Source organism: Pholis gunnellus (genome assembly GCF_910591455.1).
Source record: "Pholis gunnellus genome assembly, chromosome: 13".
NCBI lineage: Eukaryota > Metazoa > Chordata > Actinopteri > Perciformes > Pholidae > Pholis > Pholis gunnellus.
The window spans coordinates 13400322-13418307 of NC_136540.1; the positions used below are offsets into that span (position 1 = coordinate 13400322).

Below are 17986 nucleotides of genomic sequence, written 5' to 3' on the forward strand. Positions count from 1 at the left end.
TTGGTACTTTAAGTATTCTCTGATGGCAATTTGTTTTACTTTTAATTGAGTAAAATATTGAATGCAGGACTTTTACTTTCAACAGAGTATGTCCACACTGTTGCTACTTAAGTAAAATATGCATATACCTCTTCCACAACTGACAGCTCGTCTTATAAGCAGCAGCCAGTTTAATAAGTGAAGGGTAGTTTAGAGTTGGGGTATTTGTAAAAATAAATATATACTTTGATTCTTTTTCTATTTTTGGTAGTCTTTGTTATGTTTGGTCTTCAATTTAGTCAGTCCATCTGTATGATAAATAAGTTGCTCTGGGTTTGTTTTCAGTTTTGACTTGAGAATACCTCTTTCTGTGCCTGAGCGTTGTGATAACCACACACACACACACACACACACACACTGCAAATGTGTTATAACTATGAGTGAAGACTTAAAGTAAAGTACAAACGTATATATCTTATCCCTAGAGAAAATGCTTTTATTCTTCTGTAATTCCAAAATCAGTGGTATAAAATATATAAACACACGATGCAATGTGGATTTAAATTCATTACTAAATCTGTAGCTATAATTTTTTGATGCCGTGTTGAACTGAAATTGTTCATCAAATCACCTGACACCTTGATAACCTGTTATTCTGGGGAGTAAACATCTGCGTAGTGAAGAGAGGGGAGAGGTAACCTGTAGCTCCCTTTCAGAAAACATTTGATTCATTTGTAGATTTGTCATAAATTATCATAAGTTATCATAAATCAGAACACAAAAGTGACCAAATCAGGATTAGCATTCTCCTTTTTTAGAAACTAATGAGACTCCTTATTGAGAGCAGGATAACAAAACCAATTAAGTAAATCATTAAACTACTGACATTTACACAGAGGCTTTCTTTACTTTATTTCTTTATTAAAAAATGACAGTATTTTACCACAGGAAAATAGAATTAAACTGCACTACACAGAGTGCCACATGGCTATTTTCAGATATAAAGATTGCTCTGGATGTTGGTGGTTCTGACAAACTTGCGGAGGACGTCTGTGCTCGGAGACGGGTTCAACTGAGGAGAGACAGAGAAGGAGAAGCGGGAGATCAAAATGTTAAAAATGAGGAGGACAGGGAAACATTGCTGAGGCAGTTTAGTCATACTGGAACCTTTTAAACGCCCCCCCCTCCCCCTCACATGTAAATAGAATAGCAGCTCACCTGAACAGACTTGCCGAGCTTGGTTAGTGCGGGCTTGAAGGTCTCCATCGTGACGGAGTCAGGGCCGGTGACGTCACTGTAACACTGGTAAACAACGGTGGCGACGCGGTGGACCTCGCAGTGGTTCAGCACTGAAGAAACACCACAGAAGAAGAATGAAACCATCAGAATAGCTCAACACTCGACGGTTTGGCTTGAGCTCTTTAAAGTGGTCCAGGCTCAAGTTATTTATCCTGACGATGTGTCTCTTTGTTTGGACCTTCACGGTCTTTAAGTGCACCAGCACCGAAATGACCAAATCAGCATTGGAGACGATGAGAGCAGCACTAATGGCGCTACATTTCATTCAGTTGGCAGATGCTCGGTCAAAAGCAACATACTGGTTTTGCTCCACATACACACATCAGGAGAAATTTGTGATTCAGTTTCTCGCTCAAGGACGTTCGAGAAAAGTAAAGAATCAAAGTTGGCTGAAGCTGGATTTATAGTTCACACAAGGGATTAATGGGAGCCCCCCCCCCCCCAAAATCATGCTTTACACCCTTTCATTTACATCCAGGTAACATCACTACTGTGACATTACAGTGTTTGGTTCATTAATTCATCACATGTGATCGATGTGCGTTACTGAAAAGAAGAAGACTACAGAGCTTCTTCAACTTCTTTCGTATAACTTATATTGTCTTATATAAGGATGAGTCACAGCTCTTAAGGTCTCTAATGGAGTCTGAGAGTAGTTAAGCTGCAAAGGAGGCAATCATGCTCAGCAATAACGAGCTCCAGTCATGTCACCTTTTTACCTATTCTTTTTCAGGTAACAACATTTAACATTTAGCAAGTGGCTCCTAATGGCACAACTTATCAACATAAACACATTTTCAACACAAAAATAGTCTTAAAGAAGCAGAGTGCTTTCGAGCCAAAAATGCACGACAGACTGTCATTTTTATTTTAGATATTTATTATTTAAGTCGTTTTAGATATTTTTTTCGGAGGACTAATTTTCCACTTCATGAAAAAAATGTTAAATGCATTATTCTGGCGATGCGGTTAGAAAATGTCGGCTAAAACTCGGTGGTCCCGGGACCAGCTGATATTACAGCAAGCTGACAAGTCATATCTCACCTGTTTTCAGGTTATTTCTCACCACAACTGTTCTCTCTCGAAAACCTAATGCAGCACTGTCAGCTCTTGATAGATATTGACCAATTACTTGGCTATCGGCTTTTTCCCGCTCAAAAATATCGTTATATATTATTGGTGAAGTTCTACTTAAGACGTTAAAGAAGTGTCGATAGGTTTTGTGTGTTTGCAAATGTAAGAGAGGACAAGAGAAAAACCTGGCCAGTAGACCCAAAGTAATGCGATAAATTCTAAGTGTAAAATAACAGTAGTACCTGCAGCTGGAAGTCCAGTGATTATGTTGGGCTGCTCCAGTGACTGGCAGACAGGCTGACCACTGAAAGCAGCGGTGTGGAGAGAGCGCAGGAAGGGAGCGGAGCTACCGCACAGATAGTCTGATGTCTTGTACTCAGCCACAGAGCTTTCTGACAGCACAGTCACATTCAGCTGTCTGTGCTGCAGGACGTCAAAAACCTACGAGAGAGAGAGAGAGAGAGAGAGAGAGAGAGAGACCTATTTAAGGGCCCTTGACACGGAAAAGGTTGAGAACCACTGGTGCGGATCACCTTGAAAAATACCTGCATGTTTGACTTTGTTTGTCAGGCTGAAGAGGGACAGCTGCCCTAAACTTTCTCTGCATAACAACTTCATTTAATCACAGTGCCATGCAGCTGATTCAGCTGCATTAACTTACCTTTTCCGTCCACTGGAACAGCTGGTCTTCTGCAATGTAGCAAGTCGTCTGGCAAATCAAAACCTTCAGGGAAAGGAATGCAAGAGGCATATGATGCAACATTGAAACAAACAAGTGTAACTGAAAAACAGAAAGGGCCGATTATACTGATGGATGACAAAGCAAATGAAAACAAACAGCAGAGATCTTCTTCCGTGACGGAAGTAAAACTAACAGCTCAACTGGGAACAGGAAGAATGCTGATCATTTTATCCTGGAGCACGAGGTGACGTCCTCTGATGTTTTATTTTGTGTGATCTAAAATCCCAAAATATTAAATTAACTACGATGCAAGACAAAGAAAAGCTGCAAATCTTTACATTTGAGATCCTGGAATCATCAGGTTTTGCTCGAATTAAAACGATAAAGCGACTTTCAAAATAACTGCTGACTAACGTTCTATAATTTCTATCTATTAACTAACTTGTCTCACCACTGCAGCTCTACACCAAACTTTCTCTAACGCCAACATTCCCCCTTCATTTCCAGCTAAGTCACCTCTCTACTGTCCATTCTCAATACAAGCTAAATACCAGAAAGATACTTACAAAAACACCCTTTCCAACCTGAAGACGCACTTAAATCATCATGAAATATTACGGTTGTTATAACAGGAGCTTTATTACTCAGCGATCTATAAATTGATGGGTGGTTGGTGCGATGCACAGCTGCTTTATGCTGTATGAAAGTCTTCTCCTTCAGCTCATTAAATTCCTGCAGCCGGCGAGTGATAAATCTGATGCGTCGCACGCGGCCGTTTATCTCGATTAAAATCACGTGCAAACACCACCAGGCTGAGAGAGAATGGAGGTCGGCCAATAGTGGATTTTTAAAGGTCGAAATAATAACGATAGTTTGGAGCAGGAAAAATCAGATCGCTGATTAATCGGCTGATATTCATCAACCTGCCTAACCTTATTATTGCAGCTATACAAACAGCTTCTACAGACTATCATTGTTTCTAATACTCGTTTTTATTGTTGTTGGATACATCTGCATTTCCAAAGCTCAACACTAATTCAAAATATATTTGTTACGTCATATTTTGAGTAAGCTTAGTCAGCTTAATAAAAAAAAAAAAAGATACATAATAAAATAAAAAGCTCTATTACAGTAATCAAACAAAATTGTAATCTTAGTGCTATTAGCTAACATGTCCACCCTCAGGTCCTGGTAAACTAAATACCAGATGTGCTGCTGTTTTTGGGAACAGCCATCATAATGTGATCTTGATAGGCAAGAACTTAAACAAATATGTAACAGAAGTTCAGCAGCAAACTCATTAAATTGAACGATTATCATTGAGTTGCACCGCTCAGGTGCTTTCTGTGCGATGATCAAATCAGCGTGTCACTCACAGACGGGTTGTTCTTGTGTCTGTAGAAAACACACGCCGACTCCTCGCTGGTTATCCCGGCTCCGGCCCGGCTCCTCTCGTTCCACACCGACGCGTGACCCACGGCGTCCCAGCTTTCAGAGGTGAGAACGTACACCGACAGAAACCCTGTGAAGACAGATGCTCTCACTATTCAACCACAGCTCACATGTGACAGCAGGTTCTTTCTTTTATTTAGAGAGATTGATATATATATATATATCATTTAAGTCATCTTTTTTGGCATGGGGGATGTGATACGTCACATAGGGAGGGAGGGCTATATTAACTGGTACTAAATTAATTAACTTAATTGTTTTAACTACAGAAACTTGATTTGATTTATTTTATTGTGAAATGTAAAAACACCCAAGAGGTTGCTCTGGTGAGTCGCATTGTCTCTGGTACAATGATGTATTTATGTTAAAACAGATCGTACCACGTTTTTAACACAGTTGTATGAAGTAGTCATACGTAGAGAAAAAAAAACAATCACTGGATTGAGAAAATTAATCAGCGGATTAATCGATAGTTAAAATAATCGGTATTGTTAGCCCTTCTGTCATTAATGGCTGCTGCATTACATTTACATCTACAACATTTGTTATGCCCTGTTGGTGCATAACAAATGTTGATTGAAGCAGTTAATTAGCTTTTATTCATATTAAATATGAATAATGCCAGTAGGTTAAAAAAAAAAAAAGGAGAGCTGATTTGTAGAGATTATAATGTTTAACAAATTGTGTTTATTACCAATCAAAGTATTTGCTCGTTACTGAGCTTATTGTCTTTAGAAAAGAAGATGTGAAAACATTCCTTGAAACCTGTTTCACTGGACTACTGTGTGTTTCATCTTCCTGCCGGGGAACATTCAAATTTCACTTGATGGGTAATAATATCTGGTGTTCTGTTAGACTCATAACAGGTAATGTAGCACACAGCTGCTGGCAGCCACTCACTGGCAGCGTTGTGTCCCACAGCGAGGAGGAAGTCGGAGCACGGCAACTTGTTTCCGGACTTCAGCGACTCAGAGACCTCAGGGCTCCAGTGCAGATGAACCTCCCTGGTGAATAATGACGTGGGTTAGAGAGGAAGGAACAGTTGTGGGAAAATACTTTACAACTATGTATTCAAAGATTTTTTTATTGGATATTGGAAAGCTGGATTACCAACCATAACCAGGTCCCCTAAACCCCAGGTTCACTGTGTAGCAATAGGTGACTGGTAATTCAATGTACCTTTCTTCTTATTTGTATCATGGCATTTGATAAAAAAATAAATAAACATAAGAGGGCCTTAAGGTGAAACTGAAGCTTGTGAGGAAGAGAAATTTGTTTTAAGGTAAGTTTGTGGAGCAATTTGTGTGTCAGAGAGTTGTTGTTTTAACTGTGTGATTATTTAGGAGGCTGTCCTCTGTGGTGCCGTTGAACTGCATTAAACAGAGAGGTGTTTCTGTTATTCTGCCTGCCCTCATTGATAATAATGAGGTGGACAGAATAATAGAAAGACCTGTCAGTATAAAACAACGCAGTTCAACAGCACCATAACTACAGCCTACAAAATTATCCTGATGTTTAATCAACAAGTCTCTAAACAGTTTTAACTCAACTTAAACTAAGCACCTTTAAGCAGGTAGAATGTACTGCAAGAATGCATTAGACTAGGTTTCTATTTACTATAACTAAAAAAAAATGCATATCACACCACACATCATTGTATATATGTGCAAGTGTATTTATTCCATGTAAATATAATTTGTTTTCCTTTGTATTTCTTACTGTAGTGCTTCTTTGATATCATTTGTTCTATCTTATTGTTTATATTTTAAGTATTTTTGTTTATACATTTTCTGTATGTGTACATATTGTTGTGCAATACTGATTTGCATGACATAATTTAGTCCTTGAATCATAATAGTTTTTAAAGATATTTTACTTGTTCTGTAATTAAATGTTTAGTAACGTTGACATTAAAAATATGGAGGAGTTACTGAAATGTCATGTGTCATGTTAGCTAGCTTGAGCTTCTGTATGATGCTAACTTAGTTAGCAGCAGTAGTAGTACTTTGCAATTGCGTGTATGAGAGCCACATATCATTTTACGTCTAAATAGAAGTTTCAGTAATTCACTTCACTGGATACAACATGTCAACCGTTACTTAGCTAATCTAATATTCCCATGCTCTCCTGATTGGATGCTAGCAGGTTAATGCTATCTAGCTGTTACCTCTTTTCCTCCAGTTCTCTGCGGATTTCTTCATCTTCTTCGTTTTCGTCGAGCTCCTCCTCGTCTTCCTCCACGGCCCTAGAATACACCGACAAAACTTCACCGAAAAACGTCGCCATGTTCACTTCGTTTACCAGAGGGAAAGCGAAAGTTTAGCTGGCTAGTGGTTCGGGACCTGCAGCCATGACGTACATCCGCTACTTCCGCCGGCAGCAACACCCCTTCAAAATAGAGGCTTCCCACCCTGTGTCCTTCAGAATAAAAACAACATTTAGACGAACTAAAATTGAAATATAAGATAAGACTATATTTAGCATGGGCATCACATGTAACAGAAGCAGAGACAGGCAAAAGGAACTACTTAATTAAATAAATAAGTAGAAAATCAAATAGTAAAAAATATAGAAATTACATAAAAACTATTCAGTATATAAGTTACAAAAACAATGTAAATAAATTGTGGAAATATAAAATATTTGTGCAATATATGTGCAAAATAAGTCCAATAATGCAACTGGAAATCCTAATAATCGAAATAAAATGTACTTACATGTGAAATGCATCTTGTAAATATCCTCCAGTAATTACAATAAATAACCAACAATGGAATTTGGAAACAGTAAGACATTAATGCAATGGTACAGACTGCAAAGGGTAATGTCATGATTAATGTAAAAGGTTGTATTATACATGAGGTTGGTGGATATGATTCTATATATAGTGCATACATCGTGCTTAGATTCATATTTGATAGATATCTACATGTTAAAAATGTAAACTATAAAATATATAATTTACTGGTACAGTGGCTGTTTATGGCATGTAGGGACTGTTCCTGACACGTTTAATGTAGCCTACATATGGACTTGTAAGTATTAATTAAAAATAGACATTAGCATCTTACTTTGTTACAAATTCCAACAACTACGATTTGACTCAAGAAGACAGTTGAGCAGCTTAAACAAACACACTCTCTGTACACACAAAGACATTCAACCACAGTCGCTCTCCACAGTCCCTGCGGGAAGCTCAAAGCCCCGGGCTGCATGCATGAGTACATGCCTGTCAAACGTATTTCAGCCTGAGCTGCTCACTTAAATCGATTTATCATTTAAGGCCTGTGTCTCTCTGGTGGATTCACATGGTCTGTGGTTATAAAATGCATAGGGGCTTGAATATGACACACAATTAGCATAGGAATGCCTGATGTGCTATTTTTGGCCTTTGTGTCAATTAGGGGTAAACTTGGCATACCACATGACTCCACCAGCTTCTTGATGGTATTACATAATTTACATGAGTAGAAGAAAGCAGGAAAACATATTTCTTAAAGGATGCTGGCAGATCATTCAGTTGTAGATCTGCTGGATAGAAACAAAAGCCAACTCATGTTAGGGAAAATTGGCCTCAAGTTGACTGCAGAACATCCATCCTTTCCATTGTGCTGTATAATTTATTTCACTATGCCCTGGGAGATGAGGGACAAACTGAAATGTGATGACATCAGCACGGCCATGAAAATACTTCATTGTCACCAGAAAAAAAAAAATGTCCGGTGTTGGAAAGACAAATTGGATCGTAGGGCAAAGCCTGGAGTGAAATAGAGAGTCGGCTCTGTTACCAGTGCAATGCAATGGTGTAGCAAGAGGCCATAACGTTTCCTGTCACGACATGAGCAACATGCTAGGAGGAAGCTTCAGGCTGCTGTTAATATAATTGATAGTGGAGGGAGAGATAGAGCAAGAGTGGGAGATATGTTCTGTACACTAAAGCCTCCAGGCTCAAGACAACAAGAGAGGAACGTCAACAGCAGAACAAACAGGATATGTCACAACATCATTGACTATTAAAACAGGGAAGAGGACAGTCAGAGGACAAAACCACCCAGAATGAGTGTGTCCTTAACTTGCCACACTAACAGCAGCAGATTCTGAGGATGGTGATAGTTGCTGGCTCCATCTAGCAGTCTGTCCTACACTTGGGTCAAGAGCACCAGATCCCTCCTACTGGCCAGATTGCCATGCTGGTTGGCAGGGACATGCACAGACAATGAAATGGGAAGTGGCTAAATTACCCCCCCCCCTGCACAAATGAAGTAATTCAAGGGCACATATCCAGAATCCAAATAAGGTTTATTTCCATGTAGGTTTTCACTACAGGGAAATTGCCATGGTGTTTTGCTTCATAATAGTCAACATGTAAAATAAAGTTGTATTTATATATCAATATATCTCCCTTTTCTACAGATAATGGCAGATTTCATGAGGAGAGAAAAAGAGTTCACACAAATGAATAATTCATGTATTTAAATTTAAAACCTGCATGCAAAATTGTTGTTTGGGTGATTGTCTGCAATCTGCCGTCCCTCCAGGTCCTTGAGGTAGACAGGAAAGATTGTGTATATCCCTACCCCTCAGACTATTGAGTCACTCACCACAGACCAAAACCTCTCACCACAAACACAGCACTTGATTGCACATATTCTCCATACAATATTCTGTGATTGTTTGCAGATTCCTGCACAAAACTGTACAGCTTTCATTTTAAAAACAGAGATATTTTTCCTTTTATATGTATGTTCTTGACTATTTGCGTCACTTTTATCTTTAATTATCTCTTACTATGCCAAAAGATTTCAGAAAATGCAAGGATACACAGTACATAGAAAATTGAAATAAACGCTGCCACTTGAGGTGAAAATGTAACTGAAGATTGGCTTGAAAAGGAGCTCGCAATAGAAATATCGGACTAGACGAAGCAGTCGAGCAATAACACCAGCAGCAATATAAGGAAGAGGGCAAAGATGCATGCCCCTGACATGGTCCCGAGAGGAGGATTCCTAAATATACTGCTGACCCCCTGTGACATTTCCACCAGTGCCACCATGTCCTCAAAACAATAAATATCTAACTGGCAAATTACCATGGGATTTACTGAGCAACGCCTGCTCCCTCATTGATGACCTTTTCAGTTTTAGACCAGCTCTGTTGTGCCATACAGAGGGGCAACGTGTATACATTTGCTTGGGGGGGATATAACTTTTCTTATCCCCGATACACAGATGCAGGAAAAATGGAGAAATGCTGCATGAGACATTTGAGCGTTCGTCATTCCACCATTTATTTCCATATTAGTTGTCACAAAGGGATGGAGTCTTTCACCCACACTCATATACCCATGCATCCACCTACTCGCCCTCACACTCACTCGTAGGGGTAAATTAAAGTGTTCACTCCAGCTGAGCTGCGTGTCTGTGGATTGTGGGAGGAAAGTGAAAGCGCCGGGAGGATTTCCCACGCAGACACAGAGAGAGAACATGCAAACCCCACACACGGAGAGGATCAGTTGCTTAGGAACAGAATTGTTCATCAACTGAGGGTGTGATCACTTCTGAGCAAAGTGTGGGTTTAATCATGTGAACTTGTGTGTAAATGCGAGCAGGGCTCTGATGATGCTCATAGTGCCTGGAGGTGGGTGGAAAAGGTGAGCTGCTGCTGCTGCTGATGTACCATCCACAGGAGGAAGAAAAGATCGATAGAACGATGTCAGTGAGCAAACTGTGAAGAACAGGATGTTTATAGAAGTTATATATTTATAGACATATGAAATCTAATGTTTTTCAGTATGAAACTGTGGAAATTAACCCTTTAATGGTCCAAAGTCTTCTGATTATAAAATCTAATATTCAATTGTTTTTGATGTTTTCAATGAAAATGCAGTTGCTAATCAGGTCAATCCAGGGGGATTTTATAATATTGGCAATAATGATTCAACAAGGAGAAACTTAAGCTCAATAACATTAAAATGCAGTTTATGCATTAAAGCCTCAGTAATAACATTCTAACACTATGCTATATACAGTGGTAGAATGTAACTATATCTAATCAGGCTCTGTAGGCTACTTAAGTACAATTTTGAGGTACTTGTAGGCTACTTTACTTCTCCATTTATTCCATAGTATTTTCATTTTCTGATACTCTATATTTATAGAGAATATAGGGAAATGTTGTGCTTTCATTAAAAATGTTCGTTGCTTTGCAAATATAAAATTAACTAATAAATGATTGTATTATTACCAGTTAAACTACCCGGTAGTGCGTTGTGGAGCTATACGAGAACTGTGTGAAGAGTGTTGTGGTAAAGGTGTCGAGAAATGTGTGTGACCAATTAGATGGAGAGACCTCCGGCGTGGAGAAGAGTTCAATCAACACCTCTCAGACACTGTGACAACAAGAATTTATGTTGAAAGAGTTATTAGTGGCAGTTTGATTTCTCCTGTCCATACTGGCTGTGACAAGACTTCTCGTTAGAACGACTCCAATGTTTTCCAGCTAGACATGTTTCAAGTAGCGTTCAAATATGTATTCAATCTCTACAGGCGGGTAGGGTCCTGGTCACGTTGTGGCTAATGCAACGGCCACGGTTCAATTCATGTCATTTCCCTTCCTCTCCTTTTCTCTACCTCCGCTGTCACCATCAAATAGAGCCATTTACGAGAGGAACAAAGCAGGGAGGATGTCTGTCTTCATTTAGAAGGCACAAATGTAAAATCCTCAAATTATAAATCCACACACTTTGTCACACGCGAGCGCTCGGTGACAGGGTCATCATTAAGAAAACAAAGAAAAATCTGTTTGTGGAGAGACATTTCCTCTCCCAGTGCCTCATTCATTCGTTCCTGAAGTCATTTCTGTTGGCCACAAAAGGAAAGTTGGCATGTGTGTGTGTGTGTGTGTGTGTGTGTGTGTGTGTGTGTGTGTGTGTGTGTGTGTGTGTGTATGAGTGCATACATGATAAAACTGGATTTTGTGCAGTTCATTAGAAATTCTGCTGACAAGAGACTTGTAGGGAAAGCAATGGTGTGTGCGTGGAGGGAATATCAAGAGGATTGCTGCTGCCTGGAGATGGCCTGCAGCTTTAAAGATATCAGTTCCCTCATATGAAGATGCACAACGTCTCACACACACACACACATACACACACACTCTGAACGGACAGCAGCGTGTACATCAATATATGCTTAGCATTCAGACCCACAAAGCTTTCTCATTACAGTTAATAATCCTGATTAACACAAGCTGCAGTCAGAGTGGCCTGGCACTGGAAGAGAATAGAGTGGCTCAATAGGCAGATACATAATGCGTCATTAGGAAAGAGACAAATGTGGTAACCGTTGTAGTTTATAACGAAACTGACAGTGGTGGAAAGTAACTTAGGACATTTAGTCAAGGTCTTCATACTTCTAATCAACAATTCAGAGGGAAATTGTGTACTTTTTACTCCACTATTTATCTGATAGCGCAGTGAGATTCATAATACAGAATATAATCAACAAATACAAATTATGATGCATTATTATAGGTTAAAGATAAAATAAGACTTCCCTGGGGAAAATTAACAAGATACCAGCAGTATATAAAGCAGTCCACCTTTATCAGCTGCATTATTAAAATGATGAACACATTAATGGATCAGTTATTATAATCCAATAATATAAATTATTCTGAAATGGGCCATTCTGCATAATGAGTACTTTAATGTGATAACCCTAACCCTAACCCTTTAATATTAATTATACTTTTGCACTTCTCCTTAAGTACATTTTTGAATGCAGGACTTTTACTTGTAACCGATATTTGTACATCATGGTATTACTAGTTTTACTTAAGTAAAAGATCTTCACTACTGGAAAATTACAATCTTTATAGAGATCCATAAAAATCATTTACTGCTGCCATAATAAACATGTTTATATTCGATGAAATGACTATAAGTGTAACAAACCCACGGAGAATAATTCCCTGCAGCTCTACAGTGTTTCAACATCGTTCAGCTCAACTTCACCGTTGTTGTTCACTTTCTCATCAACCTTGTTTCCAGCCTCAGCAGGCAGCGGAAAAAGCACAGAAAAAACCAACTGCTGTTCGGTGATGGGCACGTACACAGTGTGCAGAGGTGTGAAATTGGACAGGGTTTAAACTTCTCTCTCAAGCCCTTTTTTTCATTCCTCACACAACTAGTCTGTCAAGTTTTGTGTGCACAACTAGAGGGCAACACCACAAGGGCCTTCAAGGACAGTCTGTCTGAATGTGTGCACCATTATCTCCATTTGTACGATTAATCATGGACTACAAAGATACACGGCTGTAAAACACTTTGTGCGATCTAATCTGTTTGAAGAGGCCATGGCTCTTTATACACTGCTACTCCAGGGTTTCCTGCCACAGCTGCAAAGACGGTCAGGTGGTCTAATGTGGGTCAGTTTGACCTGGAAAACTGCAGCGGACCTGTGTGAATATTAAAATAAGTGCAATAATCACTCTCCATTTAACAGCCCTAAAACATATGCCAGGTTTTAAACTGTGCATGAATAGTTGTATAAATCTTTCAGTATGCACTCATCTTCAGTGAGTTCATCATCCAGGGACCCTCTCTTCCTCCGAGGCCATTCATTTTTCATGGAGCCCCGCTGCTGATGGAGCATGTTCACAAGTAGGACAGGGAAATTACTGTGAGAATCCTAAACGCTTCGTGGTGCCAATATATTTAAAAAAAAACACAGACTTTTATCTGATTAAACGTTCCTCTTTGCTTTTATCTGTTACTAATACACAGTGTTTGCATTATGCATGATGCTGCCCTCCACTAGACATCATTTAAACAACAGATGAGCCACGTCAGTGTAATATAAATATATAAATATAAATTCAAGACTTAAAGCAAACTCATCATGAACAAAAACATCTGGAATAGAAAAATCTATAACATAATCTTGTATGACACATACATCAATAAAAAATGTCACATTTATCAAACACAGTCATGTCATGCACTATCTTGTATGTATCGAGGTGGAAAGTGAGATGGTGGATGAGCGTGTGGTGAGTCTGGGTTCTCACTATTGGTTTTGTTAAAGGGCCAGTGTGTAGCATTTCAGGGGATCTATAAACAGATATTGAATATAACATTCATAACTATGTTTTCATTCGCGTATAATCACCTGAAATTAAGAATTAAGAAATTAAAAAACCTTAGAACGGGTATCTAGATAGAGAGCGGGTTCTCTTCACAGAATCCGCCGTGTTGCACCGGCATGTCTCTACGGTAGCCCAGAATGGACAAACCAAACAGTGGCTTTCATAATCTTTCCTGCACCTTAATTAACCATGCTGTAGTTGCCATGCACAGGTATTGTAGAAAGTTAGAATAATTAAAAAGGCCTTATTAAACGTAATACAGGGTTTTGCAGAATTGTTCAATATCGACGTTCCTGTCTGGCAGTTGATTGGCAGTTGATTATTTGGTGGTGGTCAGTGTCTTCTTCTGTGTGCTGTGGCAGCAGCTGACACCAACAGAATCGACAAACATTAACATCAGGAAGGCTGGCTCTGATCTGCGGGTGGGAGATGCAGCTTGCAGAGCATCACTGACAATATCTCGCACTTCCTCATGCCTTTCTGGATGAACCACTGAATGCCACGCCTTCCTCACAGTGGCCCCTATAGACTGAAATATCTCATACATTGTTTGATTGATTGAAATTTGCTCCAAGCCTTCAATGTTCCCAGAGGATGAATCCCAATGAGTTTGGCGAAACCTTATTGGATGTTCTATGCAAGGGGCTGCGTTTGTGGGATTGTGTTGTTTCAGGTACAATAAGTTAGTTAATTTGTAGGCGATTGATTAGTACCTGATTTATCCGCAAGCTATATAGTTGAGAGAATATTAAAGACGCAAGGCAAAAGTGACTCAAAAAATCCCAATTACAAATCTCTCTGCTACTTCAGCACCACGGACAGCGCCATGGCTTTATCAACACACAGCACGGTTAGGCTACTGATATTTCAGAGCCATGTTGGGAGCCATAGATTCTAAATTGCACAAACCTAAGTCAGATAAAGGACCAATAAATCAGGCAGACTCATATTAAACTAAACAACCCCTCGGTCCCAGCAAAGGGGGCAAACTGGCCATTGGGAAATTAGGGAAGAAATGAGGTCACCCCCCCTCAAATTGCCTACTGAGTAAGATAGGACCACACAATCCTGGAAGTCCAGTTTGAGCGACAGATTTGTGAGTTTGAAAGATTAAAGGACCCTAAAACACTTGTGGTTTATAACATCATAATTCATTATTTCACTGTTTTGGAAGGTTATCGTCCCAGCAATTGAAAGAAAATGTTCACGTTGCAAAATGTATGAAATGTCATGGCACATTATGTAGCACACTGCTGGGCTGTTACTGACTCAGGGTCACATGGGTTACAACATCATTGCCAACTCAACTTCACGAATAGAAACTGCAGAGATTGAATTGCTTGTTTGATAGCTTGTTTTCTGCTGTGTCTCAATGCTGTTTTCCTTCCATCCGAATTGTGTTTTAATGTTTCACAGCTGTGAGGATCCTTTCATTTCATTTGTGATTCATCAACCAACACCACCTTCAAAGATCTGCCTTTATTAGTATGCATAAACTTTACCACTTTTCCTGTGTGAACACGCTACATACTCAAACCGGCTTAGAATTAGTATGTAGTGTGGAATCGGGATGCAGATCATCAACCGTATATGATATCAAGAAACTTCGGACATAAAAACACAAAATGGAAAATAATGTTTGTTGTATGGGAAAGTGAAGAGACACAGTATGTCCTCACAATGCTTTAAGGTAGGTCAAGGTGTGGCCTCATTGTTGATATGTCTCTTCAATGCCCACACTTCTTCTATATTTGGAATACATGTCACACAGCCTGCAGCAATCTTCCAGTCAGGGAGGAGCTGAGCTCGATTTAGTGGTTTTCTAATTGTGGCTTTTTTGTTTAAAGATTTAATGTCTTCACCAAAAGTAAAAGTGAGAGCTAGTATTATTCAAGAGTGCATCGTTTTAATGGGAAAACAAGTACTTAACAGTTATATGAAGCCTCTTATTTAGATCATTTCCTTAATTCCATACAACATTTCATGACGACACTAAATCCATGGAGATTAACGTTTATTAATTAATTCATTTTTTTTCAACATTTGGGAGGGAAACATATTAAAGGAGGGGAGTCCAAAACATTTTTGCGCCAGGCATTTAATTTCCTGCATTCTGGTGAATTTTATGCACACATTTTTGCCAATTTATGGTGGACATGTTATGATACCTCCTGCTTCAGTTGTGCATCATTGCTTCATCTTCTTTCTATTTTATGGTAGATTGCAACCATAGCAAGAGGCATTGTTGAATGTATGAGTTGCACTGGTAATGTAATTTTATTGGGGGGGGAGACGACCCCCCATGTGTTCTAAATATTGAGATTTTATAGTGTTTTTAACGAAATTGGGACTGTTTGCCCTAGGCAGAAATTAACAGCATATCAAACTGATGTTAAAGCAATTTTCAGATCTAAAGTTGGGAAACGTATCAACTTTACCTGTCTAAGATTCTGTGAAAACCTAATAACTGGCACAATCCTATACTTAGTTTTTGCACGACCGCTGGACATTATTTAAACCCCCTCGTAATAAGGCTTAAACGCTTCCATTCATGCAGCATTTGACTGGCCACACCCTTAGGAATGCCAGTGGTTACCGATCAGGGTCTAATATTAAAATGAATTTACATTATTCATTATTTGATTAAAGTATGAAGTGAAAACGCATTTATCAATATAGTAATTAGAGGGGAACATAATCACTCAGGTGTTGGCAATACATGGACCACATTTGAATAGAAAAAAAACAGCCCCGCGAGCTGACTATACGGGACCTTTAATGCAGCTGCAGCTTTTCATTCAGATGCTGAGTGGAGCAGCGGATGGTCGGAGGAGGGGACGTTTTTCTGGGTAAAAACCAGACCACGGCTCTTTTCGCGTTTTTTTTTAAAACGCACTTTGTTGCATACTGAGGGATTTTCCCCGATAGCCCACTCACAGTATTTAGCTGGGGGCAGTGCTGTCCTGGTTGCACACTGAGCGGATTGCGGCAATCAAAGCGTCCTGAGTGATCGGAGCTCAGCAGCAGCATCTCATTGCATGAAATGCGTCACCGTGATCCTGTTCTCCCATTTACACACATCGGCTCTCCACTCACGGACTGTGCCTCGTACTGACAATTTCATCAGGTAAGATTTCCCTTCTTTTACATGCATAGATGCAACATTATCCTCTGACATTTAGTGTCATAAAAAGGCTGCTTTGTGGAGTACAGGAAAGAATGGCTTCTGTTTAGCTACATCTTGTAGGCCTACACATTACAATAGATGATGTATTGTCCCTACTTCTACCTCATGTTATATTCATTGCAACATCTTTTGTTTCCACAATGATCATGAGCATATGCTCTAAACGCTGGCAGGTTTTATCTAACATTGTGATTTAGTGTCAAATGGTGCGCACCGGTCATGTAAATTGTTTGAGATTGGTTTTACTGATACAGCTGGACTAGCTAATGAGTATGGGTGGGCGGGTTTCTGATTGTTCTGATAAGTAGTCTCCTCTGGTGCTGGATGAGCGCATCTCATGTGTCCTCTTTTCGGTGCAGGTAACCACATGCGCGGGCCGGTGTTACCGCGCTGAGCCCGGAGAGCAAGAAGGGTACTGGGGTCAGAGAGACAAGAGAAAAGGTGGACCGGATGACAGCCAGAACCGCTGAGGCCTCCGGACTGTCGGTGCCGTTGCACCGCTGTCACGGGGTTTTCCAGGCCCACAACGCCACCTGTGCGGAGCAGCTCAGCTTTTTTCCACCGTTCTCCTCCACCCTCGCGCTCCTCGTGCTGGTGGCCGTGCTCGTGGGGATCGTCCTCGTTTCCCTGGCAACGTTCCATTTCCACAAGAGGAAGCTTCGGAAGAGGAAGATCCTGCGCGCTCAGGAGGAATACGAGCGCGACAGTCGCAGCCCTGCGCGCGGCGCCGGAGCGAGTGGGGAGCCCGCGAGGCCGTGCGTCATCGTCCGACCGGTGAGATGCGAGGCGCCCCTCTCGTGCCAGGACGCAGAGCTTGGGGACGCCGCCGAAGCGGTGGAGGGCGACCGTGCGCTGCACGAGGCGGTTCCTCTTGACTGTTAACTTAGTGCAACTTCAGGGAATGAGACTGTGGAATAAACAGGAAAAGCAATAAGGCACAAAGAACTCCCACACCCATCTCTGTTGATTGTAGATGACTTAGAAACAGTAATGCAGAAGCAGAATAGTCGGCCTAGAGTTAGAACTACAGTGGCACGATAGCTATGTGGCCACACACCTTTCTAGTACACTAGTATTTAGCCAAAACGGTAATTACTTATGGGACTGTATAAAGTATTTGCCTGCTTTGACTTTTGGACCTCTTCCTCTTTCCCAGCCTAAAACGTTGT

General features: G+C 40.2%; 1 protein-coding gene across 1 annotated transcript; it reads right to left on the reverse strand.

Annotated features, from left to right (window-relative positions):
* Window positions 1-855: 855 nt before the first annotated feature.
* Window positions 856-6837, reverse strand: psmg1 (proteasome (prosome, macropain) assembly chaperone 1). The gene is made up of 7 exons (XM_079171230.1): window positions 6654-6837; window positions 5387-5490; window positions 4411-4556; window positions 3014-3076; window positions 2595-2793; window positions 1198-1328; window positions 856-1051 (listed from the first exon to the last, which is right to left on the reverse strand). Exons 1-7 carry the CDS (start codon window positions 6770-6772, stop codon window positions 974-976), a joined length of 840 nt encoding a protein of 279 aa, XP_079027356.1. The 5' UTR covers window positions 6773-6837; the 3' UTR covers window positions 856-973.
* Window positions 6838-17986: the final 11149 nt, after the last annotated feature.